Raw genomic sequence first — 15,552 nt, forward strand, 5'->3', positions numbered from 1 at the left:
AGGAGATCTGGCTAGGATGCTCAGCGGCTCACAGTTCAAGATGAGAACCCAGCTTCTCAGCTCACAGCGCAGTCACTGGAATTGCACTTTGACCCCCATGTCAGACGTCCTAGCCCAAGACCTAGAGCAGGGCTGGGTGTGCAGACCAGAAGGTATGGCAGGGATCTCAGAGGTGCCAGAGAGAGAACAAACTGGGGGTTGGAGGGCAGGGCTGATCAAAGACATGGGTCCTTACTGCTGTAAAGTTTTGGAGGACAAGTGGGGACCGATTGCCTGGTGTGTAGTAAGGGCTTAATCAGTATTTGCTGGAGAGTGAATGAATGATTCAGTAGTCTGCTCTTCCCTGTCCAAGACATAGATTTAAAACTTTAGAAATTTTGTAACAACTTATTTATAAGTGATAATTTATCTTTCATCTATCAGAGCATTTAATTGAGAGGATACCAGAGATGGAGAGAAAAAGTTCACGTTCACCACCTTTCTTTGGCCTCATGGCCTTTTCACTTCCATTTACTTCCTCATCGCATACATCACTGCTGGGATGCCCTGGAGCAGGTGGGATGGGGCTGTGTGTAGAGAAGGAACTATAATGTCTGGATTAAGAGTTACTGTCAGCTTGTTTTTCAGTACAGATGAAAGCAACTTCCTAGAAACCTTTATCGAGCAACGGCAAAATAAATGATTACATGAATGATGAATGAATCAATGAATAAATAAATAGACATCAAACTATTGGATTAGGATAAACTGAATTAGGATTGGAGATGGGGTTGACCTCTAAAGTGAAAAGCTGCCACCTGCTGGGAGTCATTCTCAGAACCCTTCCCTCCACCTGAAACTTCAGGTATGGCTGGAGCATGGGAATGGCTCACCCCCCCCTCCCAGTCAGCTCTGTTTAGGAAACTGCCCGCAGCGACCACGGATGCCACAGTTGGAAATTCAGTGTTAATAAAAGACACTCGAGGAACATCTCTCTCCTTTATCCTTTGAGTTAAACTTCTTAGGAACCTGGGGTCCACTGAACTTCATGCACAGAAGTCAGACTCCAAAATGCCGACTTGAGCATCCTACCAAGTCTATAAAGGGCTCCCTGGGCGGGTGAGCTTTCCTGGGCCTCCCACACCACCTGTTCTCAAAAGACTTTGAAGGGGCTTCATCGTGCAGAACTGGTAGATACATTGTTCAACACAGCAAGGCAAGCTGGGCGCAGCCTCTCTGCTGCTATGAGGATATGTCACCACGGTGGTTGAAGACACAGGAGCCCCGAGTTCTCGGAGAAAAGGAAATTCATTGCCCCTGACTTCTCCTGTGCTTGGTTGCAGAAGCTATTTTTAGAGCCACGTTGGCAGCAAAAAGAGTGAAAACTGTGACCTAAAACTCCAGAGAGAGAGTGCAAAAGTGTCAGCCTGAATCTCCCTACTTTGAAAAAGTCTGGGTAAAAACTCCTGCGGCTTTCAAAACGGTGCTGGGTCCCCAGGATGAAGAACGTCTCCGTGTCCAGGAAGGTAATAGCAAATGGTCATTTGTGTACGCAGGGCTGCTGACAGTTCATTATTTGGTGGAAAAAGTCACTACAGGCTCTGCCATCAGTGCTTATGATGAACTTCCCGAGCTTGGAAAGAAAATGCTATTTGCTTTCTCTCCCATCTAAGAGAAATGAGTCCTGTGTTCCTGAATTTCCATAAAAGAGGGGTGAAAATGGATGAGGGCTAGGCTTCAAGTGGAGCCTTGAACATAAAGGCTGTGCCAACTGGTGAGGCCTGATAGGGACTAACCAGTCTTAGAAGACAGAAACCCTCCCCAAGCGCTCCGAACTCAATCTGAGAGTCTCGTCCAGTTACTTCTCGGGCTTTGAGGGTGGAGTGGAAAAAAGGAATGAGAAGAAAGGGCAGGGGAAAGAAGGAATTTAAAATAGCCCAGAAGGACTTCCTTGGTGGTCCAGTGGTTAAAAATCTGCCTCAAAATGCAGGGGACACAGGTTCAGTTCCTGGTCTGGGCAGATCCCACAAGCTGCAGGGCAACTAAGCCCCTGCACCGCAACTACTGAAGGCCACACGCTCTAAAGCTCTGCTCCGGAACAAAAGAAGCCACTGCAACGAGAAGCCCGCTCACTGCCAACGAAGACCCAGAGCAGCCAAAACAAATAAATAAATACAACAAAAGAAAAAGAACCCAGAAGACAATACAGTCTGGAATCATCAAAAAGGAGGGATTAAAGCTACTAGAATTAAAGGCTGGAGCCCACTTCTCCCGACATACCTGAAATCACACCCATCCAGGTCAAACCAAAGAGGAGCCTGAGTCCTACTGTTATTTCCCTACCAGATCAATTTGCTAAAATTAATAGTACTGCTCCTCCCCTATTCATGTCCAGGAATAACTCAGGAACAAGGCATTTAACTCAGAGATAAAGTGTCTTCCATTTAAAAAAAATCTGTAGGGGCTTCCCTGGTGGCTCAGATGGTAAAGAGTCTGCCTGCAATGTGGGAGACCTGGGTTTAATCCCTGGGTCAGAAAGATCCCCTGGAGAAGGGAATGGCTACACACTCCAGTATTCTTGCCTGGAAAATTCCATGGACGAAGGAGCCTGGAGGGCTACAGTCCATGGGCTCGCAAAGAGTTGGACATCATTGAGCGGCAAACACTTTCACTTTTCAAGTGAAACCCACTTGCTCTTGGCAGTCCACCACACTGAACCTCTCTGTGGGTGAAGAAGAAAACCTTCCCAACTATTCAGATTCACCTTTGTGGCGGCTGTGAGCTGTCACAACACACTTTGGTTGATGGAGGCAAGATGATGCTTGTCAACTCCGAGAACGGTTACCCTGCAAGCTCCCCTCTCGCTCCAGGGCACTGCCTAGGAATTTTGCTTCCAAAGGAAAAGTGTCTAGCAGCGATATCAGTGTATCATGCAAAAAGAAAAGCTGATCTACTCAGATGGCATTGAAGGTACAGAGGTGATGTCAAGAAATACCATTAATTTTCCAAAAGCAGTGTGTTCACCATCGTAAAAGCATAGTTCATTCTATAATGAACAGCCTCCCTCAAGAGACTGACTTGGCAAATGTGGGTCCTTTATTTTACTGTGCAAATCCCCATGGCATCAAAAATGCCTCTCCTTAAAAGGGAACCCTCTTACACTGTTGGTGGGAATGTAAATTGGTGCAGCCACTATGGAGAACAGTATGGAGGTTCCTTATAAAACTAAAAATAGAGCTACCACATGATCCACCAGTCCCACTCCTGTGCATATGTCTGGAGGAAAACATAATTTGAAAAGGTGCACACCCCAATGTTCACTGCAGCACTATTTACAATAGCTAGTACAATCTAAGCTATAATAGCAATCTAAATGTCCATTGACAGATGAATGGATAAAGAAAATGTGATACATATATACAATGTACAACTAACCAAAAAGAATAAAATAATGTCATTTACAGCAATATGGATGGATCTAGAGATTATCATATTAAGTGAATTAAGTCAAAGACAGGTATATAATATTGCTTACATGTGGAATCTAACAAAATGGTAGAAATGAACTTTTTTACAAAACAGAAACAGAGTCACAGATGTATAAAATAAACTTATGGTTACCAAAGGGGTAAAAGGGGGAATACGGTAGGGGGGGTATTGGGACTACTCTACCTTTATCTCCATACCAGACCCTGAACACCCACAACTATATATATAAACACTACTATATATAAAAAAGAGATAACTAATAAGGACCTACTGTATAGCACAGGGAACTCGACTCAATACTCTGAAAAGAATCTAAAAAAGAGTGGATGTATGTGTATGTATAACTGATTCACTTTACTGTACATCAGAAACTAGAGGAGCATGAATCCGCACAGTTGACCAGTACTGACTGAATCAACACCTTCTATCAACAGGGCTCCTCTAGGACTGTCCCCTGAAGAAAGCAAGCGGAATTCCGTAGAGGATTTTTAGCTGTAAATTTTCCCATGTCTTGCTTCTGCTGTAGAACCTATTAACCGAAACATTTAATTATCTACAACACCTCACACCATAAACTCAAGAGAGCTTACAATTAGAGCTTTTCATCTAAGGGACCAAGAGCTTTGTTATGAAAATTTTCCACTATAGGAACAATATACCTTCAAATGCTGGGTAGGTTTTATGGATAAGAAAATTAAAAGCTCATTTACGCAGATGGTGAGTGACCTGCCTAATGACACAGACCCTGTTGGTGGCAAAATCAAGCAAGTCATTCCTAATATTGGAAAAATGTTGAGGGAAGGAAAAGAAGGTGGAGGATGGCTAGCTTTTCTACCGTGATTCTTCTCTTCCTGAATTGTGACAGGCTTCCCTTGGCCCCTGTGCTAGACTCCTTTCCTGACTCTCCTTTCCTAGACTCAAATCAAAGTCCTGACCACTGTGGTCTTCAGACCCAGTCCTTTACCCACAATGCACTGCACTTTGCCAGCATCATATATACCATCCAGGGAGGTCATTGGTAATGGTGGGTCTGTCTCTGTGAGATACTCAACTTCTGCCCAGGATGTGCCATGGCTTCTGAATCCCTGCTTGCAAGTCAACCATGACAACTTCTGCCGCTCTGGAATTGGATCCCAGTTTTATCTCTTTGCATTCTCTGTGTTGTCCTGTCCTGCCACTTCCCCTGTCCCCCAAAGCAGACACCACACAAGACTCTGATCCATGAATTAATATCTGACTATCTTCATCTTGTTGCAAGATTGGCCATCTGCTATCTGTCGATGGCCACCAGGTCCTAAGGTAGAATTCATGTTCCATACAATCCATTTATATAAAGCCTACAATTCAACAGATTCCAGTATGTTCACAGAGTTGTGCAATCAGCACCAGAATCAATTTTATTACAGTCATTTCTCTCACCACTCATCTCCCACCCCTAGGCAACCACTAATATACTTTTCATCTCTCCCAATTAGCTTTTGCTTCATTTTCATTTTGGCTCATTGGATCAGAGAAAGGAGCCCGGACTCCTCTTTTTGGCTCTCCATAAAGTGGATCTCTTGTTTCAAGTTACTCAGTCTTCCAATTTCCCTCTACTTTATTTTCCCCTTCATTTTTAAATGCACATTCTCTACCTTTGTCTCCACACCCGACCCTAAACATCCACAACATCTTTGCTGTGCTATCAGTAGAGGAACTCAGTGGACTTGAGTTGCCCAAACCCTGCACATCCCAAAGAAAGGACTGACCCTTGCCAAGCTCCTGGAAGATAACCACTAAACCCTTGGAATAGCCTGCCCAATAAGGGTATCTTTCAGGCCCTGGGTCATGCTGTAATTAGCTCAACTTCTGCAAGGGAGGTGGGGAGGAGTGGAGACTGAGTAGCCAAGTTCAATCACATGGGTGCTCCATGCCTACAGGACTGACTCCCAGTAAAAACCAGGAATACCAAGGCTCCAGTGAGCTTCCCCAGTTGGCAACACCTTATGTGTTGTCACATGCCACCTCTGGGAGACTAAAGCACTATCTCTGAAACTCCACAGCGAGAAGACAACCAGAAGCTCACACTTGGTTTCTCCTGGACTCAGCCATATGCCTCTTTTTGCTTGGCTGATTCTAATATGTATTCTTTCACTGAAATAATCCATAACCATGAGCATGATTGATTTTCTGAGTGGTATGAATCCTAGTGGATTGTCAAACCCAAGGGTGGTCATGGACACTTAAAACACACTCATTTTCACTACCATACCTCTAATTGCATCATCTCCCATATACTTTGCTAGGGAAAATCCCCTGCAGCTTGCAAGACTCAACAAGTCACCCTCTTTCCAAAAGAAAGAGCACAGTGTGGAAGGGCATAGACTCTGAACCCATAATATCCAAATCCTAACTTCATCTGTCACTAGATGTACAATCTTGAATAAAGTCCTACCCCTGTGCCTCAGTAGCCATACCTGTGAAATGAGAATGGTAAGAATACTTATCTCGTGAGGCTAGTAGGAAGTGTACATGGATTTGTATGGTGTAAAACAAAAGAAAAATGCCTGGCACATAGAAAATTCTAGCATTATTGATGGTTTTTATAAGCTTTCCTAACCACTCCAGGTTGCTCAGTGGTAAAGAATCCACCTGCCAATGCAGGAGGCACAAGAGATGTGGGTTGGATACCTGGGTTGAGAAGATTCTCTGAAGAAGGAAATGATAATCCACTCCAGTATTCTTGCCTGGAAAATTCCATGGTCAGAAGAGCCTGGCAGGCTACAGTCCATGGGGTCGCAAAGAGTCAGACATGACTAAGCAAATGAACACACACACAGACACCCAAAACCATTGCACTCACAAAGCTTTCCCCCTTCGACAAATCCGCATTTACCTGCACTAATGTGTGATTGTGCACACTTGAGCCCCGTGTCTCCAACTAGTCCAGGAACTCCCCTAAGAGGATTGTGCAATTTATCATTATGAAGCCCCACCCCTGGAAGTTTCCACCGCAAGGCTGAACACAGTTGGTTCCTAAAATGCATTTGCTGATGCATAGGAAAGTGAAAGTGAAAGTCACTCAGTGGTGTCCGACTCTTTGCAACCCCATGGACTATACCGTCCATGGAATTCTCCAGGCCAGGATACTGGAATGGATAGCCCTTCCCTTCTCCAGGGAATCTTCCCAACCCAGGGATCAAACCCAGGTCTCCCACATTGCAGGAGGATTCTTTACCAGCTGAGCAAGGGAAGCCCAAGAATACTGGAATGGGTAGCCTATCCCTTCACCAGCAGATCTTCCCGACCCAGGAATCGAACTGGGGTCTTCTGCATTGGATTCTTTACCAACTGCGCTATCAGGAATGACAGCGTTATTTCCAAGTGTAAAAAAAGCTGATTCTTCACTTAAAGATTTCCTCTCTGTAAGCTAGTCATTCTTCCTCTACAGGAAAAAAATTACCTTCTCCTTTTGTATACATTTGCACACAGAATTTGAGATTCCAGCAGCTATACATTTCCAGGACAGTCCTTTCAACTCTCAGGGTCTAACAGGCTCTAATGGTTCCTGTAGCTTGTAATTTATGATCAAATTATATGTTGGATTAAGGATTGCTAATTGTTAATCACCAGCTTGAATTAGTTATTAATGAGTAGTGTCACTAATTACAGGGTCACCCAACACAGAGCAGGCAGGCACCACTGGTACATCCCAGAAGATGCCTGGTGACTCAGCTTCAGCCAGTGCCCTGAAAGCAACGTGCTGTAAAACATCCCACCTCTGACAGCTCCACACACCCTTCCCTCCCATGGTCAAAGTCATGAGATTATACAGCTGGAAAAAACTGTGAAGATCAGCGGTTCCCAAGTCATGAGCCACAGGCCTCTGAAGGCTGCTGAGCTAAGGCAGGTGCCCAGAAATTCATGGTGCCTTCAGGCTAAAGATATTATATCCCTCTTCCTTATCGTTGCTACTATTCTTCACATCCATGGACATAATGCTATGAATAATACAATTTAACTTGGCATTAAAGCACCACGGAGTTCATAGTAGTTTTTTGTCAAGAAACCGTCACGGAAAATCTATTGATTTTACATTTCTGGGCCCCCAAAGCAGTCGTCAGTTAGTTGTGGGGTTCCTGGTCAACTCACCCATTCCCATTCCTCTTGGCAATTATTCCAGATTTTTATTTTTTAACGTATTTTTAATAGGAGGATAGCTGCTTTACAATGTTGTGCTGGTTTCTGCCATACAACTATGTGGATCAGCCATTGATATACACATATCCCCTCCCTCTTGAGCCTCCCTCCCACCGACCTTCCCCATCCCACCCCTCCAGGTCATCACAGAGCGGTGAGCTGAGCTCCCTGAGCTAAACAGTTACACATGGTAGTGTGCATGTTTCAATGCCACCCTCTCAAATCATCCCACCCTTTCCTTCCCCCAGTATGTCCACAAGCCCTTTCTTTCTTCCCCTTTTGGGTCCACAAGCCAGTTCTCTATGTCTGTATCTCAATTCCTGCTCTACAAATAGTTTCATCAGTGCCATTTTTTCCTGACTCCATATATACACGTTAATATTCGATATTTGTTTTTCTCTTTTTGACTAATTCACTTGGTATAAGAGGCTCTAGGCTCACCCACCTCAGAGACTCATCATTCTTTTCTGTAGCCCTTAATTCAAGATCTACCTTTTACTCTCAGCAATGATTTCATCTCAATTCATTAAGGAAAATGTGGGTCCCCCAGCATAAGCGCTCTCTTCCAGCTCTTCAAGACCAAACCAATCTTCATGTCCTTGACTCCCCCACTCCCTCTTCAGGGTCCTTCTTTCCCAATCAGCGCCATCCCTCCTTTCTATGTCCTCAGACCCTCCTTCTCTCCTTGCTTCATGCCCTCGGCTGTATGTACTGTGTTAAAATGGGACCTATTATGCCCATATTGTATTTCCCTCGTAGCTCAGTTGGTAAAGAATCCACCTGCAGTGTAGGAGTCCGCCCTGCAATGCAGGAGACCTGGGTTCGATCCCTGGGTTGGGAAGATCCTCTGGAGAAGGAAATGGCAACCCACTCTGGTATTCTTGCCTAGAAAATCCCACAGAGAAGCCTGGCGGGCTACAGTCCATGGGGTCGAAAGAGTCAGATCCGACAGCGACAAAACCACCGCCATGTCCGTACTGGGGCTGAGGATGTTCGGGCGATAGACGCTGTATTCCAAGAAATCATGCAAAAAGAGGTCCAAAGCAGAAAATCAAAAACCAGCTAGCTGACAAATGAGAGTGAGTAAGTGAAGTCTGGGAGAGGAACGTGTCTGGAGAGATTCTCTGGAGTGAGCTGTACCCTGAATCCCCCTCTCCAAGGAGAGAGGGTGGTATCCTACCATCTAATCCCAAGTCTGGTGGTCAGCGATCCTGGCAATGGAGAAACACCCTCATTGGTGCCTGACTCATGCTAAGCAAGGGAAAGGTGGCTGGTGGGGCAGATGGGGACCCTGTGTGTGGAAGCAGCCCCTCTCCTCCCGTTTAGGACAAAGATGTGTGAATCCTGGAAACCAGATACGGAAGCCAGAAAAGATATTGATCCATCACTCATCCATTTGTTCATTCACTAAATAGTTTCAGTATCCCTGCTAAGTGCTAAGTACTTATTATTCTCCGGAATCACAACAGAAAAGCTACAGGCCTGGCTTCATAAAGCATATAGACTAGTAACAAATTAAGCATGAAAAAGAAAGGATCTTCTCCTGGGAGAAACAGGCTGAATATAGCAGTTTTGTTTTTTGGCCCTGATTACCAAACAGGAAGGAAAAAAGATACATAGGAAGAAAGAGAAAAAAAAGAGTAAAACAGAAAGAACATACATCCCCTGAATGCAGCATCTCCTATATTTGTATTGCCTACTGGGAAGACTCAGTAGCTAAAGATTCATCCAATTTAATACCATATGGATGGTGAAAATGTTCTCCTCACCCCATCCTTTACCTTTACCAGATTAAAATCATTACTATTAAAATACTGAGATCACAAGGAGAAGGGGAAACCACCACTTCCTGACATTTAAGAAAGAGTATTCTATCTGCTTAAGAACATCAGAAGGGCCATAAAAAGTCCTTCCTTCAATTAAATATCTCCATCAACTATTAACAAATTAAGCATTTCATAAGCTATGACACATTAAAAAGAGATCATTAATATTTGATTCTATTGTGTACATCAGAGATGCATGTCATGTTAATGACTCATAATCATGACTCCATTTTTTGAGTCTTTTTAAAATGTATATTAACCATCTTAATGTTACATAAAATACAAAATCAATTTTTGCCTAGTGCCTCACGTATGTAGGGATAGTTGTGTGTTCTGGGCATTACAAAGCACTGTGTGTGTGTGTGTGTGTGTGTGTGTGTGTATGTGGACTCAGTAGCTCAGTCACGTCCGACTCTTTTGTGACCCCATTGACTGTAGCTCACCAGGCTCCTCTGTTCATGGAATTTTCCTGGCAAAAATATGGGAATGGGTTGCCATTTCTTCCTCAAGGTGATCTTCTCAAGCCAGGGATCAACGTGGAGTCTGCTGCCTCTCCTGCATTGGCAGGCAGATTCTTTACCACCGAGCCACCTGGGAAGCCCAAAGCAGTGCACTGTATCCATTTCTTTTCCACTGTCACACTTTCATTCCCTTATCTGTCACGGCTGGAGGTCAGCCTCCCTGTGCGTCAGGGAGGAAGCAGCGCATGGCCAGAAATATGAAACTGACTTTGAATCCATCGCCTGAACGCTGTCCCTTCAAGATCTGAAGGCCTTGGGGTCTTTAGGCATGTCCCATTTTTTTTTTAATCCTGCTACAATACACATAACATAAAATGTACTGTTTTTAATTATTTTTATGTATACAGTTCAGCAGCGTTAAATACATTTGCAGACTGTACAACCAGATTCCAGAACTCGTTTCATCTTGCAAAACTGAAACCCTACACCCACTAAATCACAAGTACCCATTTTCCCGTTCTCCCCAGCCCCTGGAAACCACCACTCTACCCCCTGTCTCTCTGAATTTGGCTATTCTAGGTACTTCATAAGAGTGAACTCATATAGTATCTGTCTTTCCATGACTGGTTTATTTCACTTAGCATATAGTGCCCAAGGGTCATCCATGTTGTAGCATGTGTCAAAACTTCTGTCTTTCTTTTTTTAAAAAATGTATGTATTTATTTATTTTTGGGTGCACTGCGTCTTCCCTGCCTCATGTGGGCTTTCTCTAGTTGTGGTGAGTGGGGGTTACACTCTAGTTGTGCGTGAGCGTCTCATTCTGGTGATTTCTCTCGTTGAGAGGCAAGGGCTCTAGGGCACATGGGCTTTAGTAGTTGCAGCTCCAGAAGGCAGGTTCAGTAGTTGCGGCGCATGGGCTTTAGTTGATCCTCAGCATGTCGGATCGTCCAAGACCAGGGATTGAACCCGTGTCCCCTGCAGTGGCAGGCGGATCCCTATCCACTGGACCACCAGGGAAGTCCTCCTTCTTTTTCTTAAGGTTGAATAATATTTCATTACAATTTTGATTATCCATTTATCTGTTGATGGACATTTAGTTACTTCTACCTTTTATTGATTGTCAATAACACTGCTATGAACATGAGTGTGCAAATATTCCTCTGAGACCCTGCTTTCAACTCTTTTGGGGTATATACCTATAAGCGAAACTGCTGGACCATATGATAACTCTATTTTTAATTTTTAAGGACGATGACACTGCTTTCCATAGCAGCTGCACCTTTTGATCTCCCCATCAGCAATACTCAAGGATTCCAGCTTCTCCACATTATTGCCAACCCTCGCTATTTACCTTTTTAAAAACTGTGGCAGCCATCCTGATGGATGTGAAAGGATGTCTCAACCAAATATCTCTTAAGGTTATGCCTTGGTTTTCAGATAATACCTTAGTGATGAGTCTACATTATTATTTGCAGAAAACTGAGAGTGCAGCCCAGCCACAGTACACAAAGCCACTGAACATCTAGGCTGGGATGGGAACTGAGCTGTGAGACATCCCCAGCTGAGCAAGTTGCTAGCCCCAAAGGTTACCTGCTCTGTTGCATAAAATCAGCTCATCGGTAGCTCTACCCTAATGCAGTCTGTCAGCTTTCAATTTGTGCTGGAAAACCAGAGAATATGGAACAAGGGTTGTTGTTGTTCAGTGACTAAGTCATGTCTGATTCTTTGTGACCCCATGGACTGCAGTATGCCAGGCTTTCCTGTCCTTCACTCTCTCCCGGAATTTGTTCAAATTTCATATCCATTGAGTTGGTGGTGATATCTAACCATCATCCTCTGCCGCTCTCTTCTCCTTTTGCATTCAATCTTTCCTAGCATCAGGGTCTTTTCCAATGAGTCATCTCTTTGCATCAGGTAGCCAAAGCATTAAAGCTTCAGCTTCATCAGTCCTTCCAATGAATATTCAGGGTTGATTTCCTTTAGGATTGAGTGGTTTGAACAGGGGTCTGTCCATTTCAAAATCCTACTCTGGTTTATCAAAATTTTATAAACTAAGAAAGAACTTCATGGATCCTTGCAGAAAGTCCTCACTCCTGTTCCACAGTTGCCCCTTTATACCAACAAACACAGCCCAAAAACAAGGGTAAAGTATCAAGAAGATGGCCCCTTCCATCTCTTTGAACATAGAACCATGAAGATATTAAATCAGTTTTGATTCTCATGTAGAACTCATAGGAAATATTGAACCATAACTCAGGTAACACTTCTTTGAAAATCAAAGCATGTGTGGTGGGCTGAACAATAACCCCTGCCCCTTTCCTCCTGAAAAATATCCATATCCTCATCTCTGGAACCTGCCAATGTTACCTTATATGGAAAAAAGGGCTTCACAGATATGATAAAGCACAGGAAGAAGAGGGAGATTGTTGTGGGTTATTCACATGGGTCCCAATTGTCATCACAAAGGCCCCTATGGGAGGAAGTCAGGAAAGTCAAGGGAAGAAGGTGGCCACGTGATGAAGGAAGCAGGGGGGGAAAGTGATGCAGTAGTCACGAGCCAAGGAATAACGGCCTAAAAGGCTGGAAAAGGCAAGGAAGTGGATTCCCCCCTCCATCCTCCAGAAGAACCCGCCTGCAGACACCTTGCATTTAGCTCTGTAAGCATTTAGCTCACTGCAGATTACTACAGTGCCTCTAGGATGTAAGAAAATAAATTTCTGTGCTTTAAGCCAGGGGTCCCCAACCCTTGGGCCATGAACCAGTCTCTGGCATGTTAGGAACAAGACTACACAGCAGGAAGAAAGCTGCAGGCAGGCGAGTGAGCGAAGCATCCCTGTGTTTACAACGGCTCCCCATCACTCGCATTTCCTCCCATCAGATCAGAGGAGGCATTAGAGTCTCATGGGAGTTTGAACTCTACTGTGAACTAGGCGAGTGAAGGATCTAGGTTGTGTGCTTCCTTATGAGAACCTAACACCTAATGATCTGATCCTGCACTATGGTGAATAATAGTGTATACGGTGTATAATTACTTTATTATATGAAAGTGAAAGCATTAGTCACTCAGTCATGCCTGACTCTTTGCGACACCATGGACTGTATAGCCCACCAGGCTCCTCTGTCCGTGGAATTCTCTAGGCAAGAATACTGGAGTGGATAGCCATTCCTTTCTCCAGGGGATCTTCCTGACCCAGTTATCTAACCTCGGTCTCCTGCATTGCAGGCAGATTCTTTACCATCTGAGCCAAGAGGGAAGTCCACTTCATTATGTATCACAATGTAATAATAACAGAAACAAAGTGCATAATAAATATAATGGGCTCCAATCATCCTGAAACCATCTCCCCCACTCCCAGTCTGTGGAAAAACTGTCTTCCACAAAACAGGTCCTTGGTGCCAAAAAGGTTGGGGACCACAGCTTTAAGCCAGTAAATTCGTGTTCATTTATTATAGCAGCCACAGGAAATGAATATGGCATCAAAATCTACCAACTTCATTCACCGTCCCTTATATTTCAGCTTCCCAACTGGTCCACCACAAAGACCTATCTCCTTGCCTCCAAGGGAAGCTGGTTGGGGTTTGGGGCAAAAGTCCTACCAAACTGTCCAAAGGCCAGTTACCCAGGGGGGGCTGGGTGCCACACAAATGTCCTTTTCTACATGTTTCTACATCACAACAATTGTAAAGCATCCAAGTAGAGAAAAGTCCCAGGAGTTAATACCTTTTCAACTTCATGCTTAAAAGCTCCTGAACACAGTTCAACAGAGTGTGAGGAAGAATAAAAAAGTGTCAGCGTTCCTATCAACTGCCATCCTTCAGGACTGCTGTTTGATAAGCTGAGGCAGAAAATTTTTAGTGAAAAAGAAGCAAAATGCAGCATCCTTTCTCAACAAGAAAACTTGAGTGGGAAAACATCCCATATCCTCAAGCAACTGTTTTCCCCACTGCAGCTCCATCCCCAGGTGGTCTTTCGCAGCCTCTCTCCCTCCCCCCCTCGCCTGGGATCTGGGGACGCAAAGGCCCCTGGAGCATGCGCACTTGGCACAGACCTGATGGGGAGGGAAGGGTCCCCGGCGTCCCACCAGTCTTTCGGGGGGCTGATGTACATGCACCATAGCTCCCAGCTGTACCCGTGGGCCGAGTTCTCATAGCGCTGCACCTCGAAGGTGTCCTGCTTGATGTTGTCGATGGAGGGAAGGATCACACGCTTCCGGTTCTCCTGGATCCGCGAGAGGACCGGTTCGGCCCTGAAACACAGAGAAGTAGAAATAAAAACCTCTCTCTTGGGCTTCCCTGGTAGTCTAGTGGTTAAGAATCCACCCTGCAATACAAGGGACACCGGTTCCATCCCTGGTCCGGGAAGATCCCACACGCGGCGGGGCAACTAGGCTGGGGTACCACAATGACTGAGCCAGTGCTCTAGAGCCCGGGAGCTGCAACTACTGGGAAGCATCCTTTAGTAGACTCTGCAATATCAACTCAGGTCACAAATTAGTATCACGGGCTCCCTAGAGCCTGTGCTCTGTAACCAGAGAAGCCACCACAATGAGAAGCCCGTGCACCCAAAGAAGAGTAGCTGCTGCTCGCGGCAATTAGAGAAAGCTTGAGTACATCGACAAAGACCACTACAGCCAAAACATAAAATAAATACAATTTTTTAAAAATCTCTCTCCTGTGGCTCACCTGCACCCCCACTGGCCCAGACCTCAAGACCACAATGAATAGAAGCATCATAGCTGAAGGCTGGGCTTTGGGCAGGCTGGAACTCACAGGGAGGCCAGGCTCCCAAGTGGCGGCTCTAGATGGATCAGGTGGCTTTAAACGAGCCCTGTGGCCTGCAGCTCAAGCCCACGCCCCTATGGGGTCACCACACTGTCACCTGTGCTGGCTTGCAAGGCCGGACGCGAGAACTGAGAACCCCAGGGCCTCTGCCCCAGAGAGTCTGGCTTGTCTTTTATACCCACAGAGTCTAAGTTAAGGCCAGGCCCTCCTGAGAGAATCTGCACCGCCCTGCAGTTTCCGACAGTTTTCAGTTTCCCCTTTGGCACTGGCCGATGCCTCCGGTTTTCTTTTTTCTGCAGGAGCTGAATTGTCTTTCCCCAAAAGGTCATTTCTGCCCTTGATTGCCTGGTTTCAATATGCATTTCACTAGCTTCTTTGTGCGTGGGACTATTTCAGTTGTTTTAATTGATTATTTAATTGATTTCCTAATGGCAGGCAGGAACTAATTGAATGCAAAAGTGGGCAGAATCCTGCCTCTCAGCGAGCCTGCCTCCTCGGGGCTGCAGTAGGAGAGAGGCAGGGACCTGGCTCAGGGTTCAAGGCGCAGCCCTGCCAGCTCAGGAGAAAGCAGATGGCCAGACACTCTTGCCAGGGTGTGTTCTCCGAGGCAGATGTAGGAAGGGATCATTTCCCACATTTGAGAAGGAAAAGATGGCTCTCAGAAACCAGGGCATTAATCTCCCTGCTTAGAACAGAGCGCAGGCTTTGGAAAGGAGTCAAGTGAAAATCCCATTCCTCTGCATTATTTGGAAGAATAATGAGAAAGCTCGGCCTCCATCCCATCTCTTTTCATTTGCAGCTATTGAATTACCTGTTGGCACATCTCATCTTTCTAT

At 45.1% G+C, this 15,552-nt stretch overlaps 1 protein-coding gene across 1 annotated transcript in view; it reads right to left on the reverse strand.

Annotated features, from left to right (window-relative positions):
- GALNT17 (polypeptide N-acetylgalactosaminyltransferase 17) overlaps window positions 1-15,552 on the reverse strand; it is a 413,864-nt gene that overhangs the window by 169,815 nt on the left and 228,497 nt on the right. The window contains exon 5 of the mRNA XM_043456316.1: window positions 13,984-14,181. Within this exon, the coding sequence (XP_043312251.1) occupies window positions 13,984-14,181 (198 nt within the window). The remainder of the gene's footprint in view (window positions 1-13,983; window positions 14,182-15,552) is intronic.

The sequence above is a fragment of the Cervus canadensis genome, chromosome 32 (genome assembly GCF_019320065.1).
Source record: "Cervus canadensis isolate Bull #8, Minnesota chromosome 32, ASM1932006v1, whole genome shotgun sequence".
Lineage (NCBI taxonomy): Eukaryota > Metazoa > Chordata > Mammalia > Artiodactyla > Cervidae > Cervus > Cervus canadensis.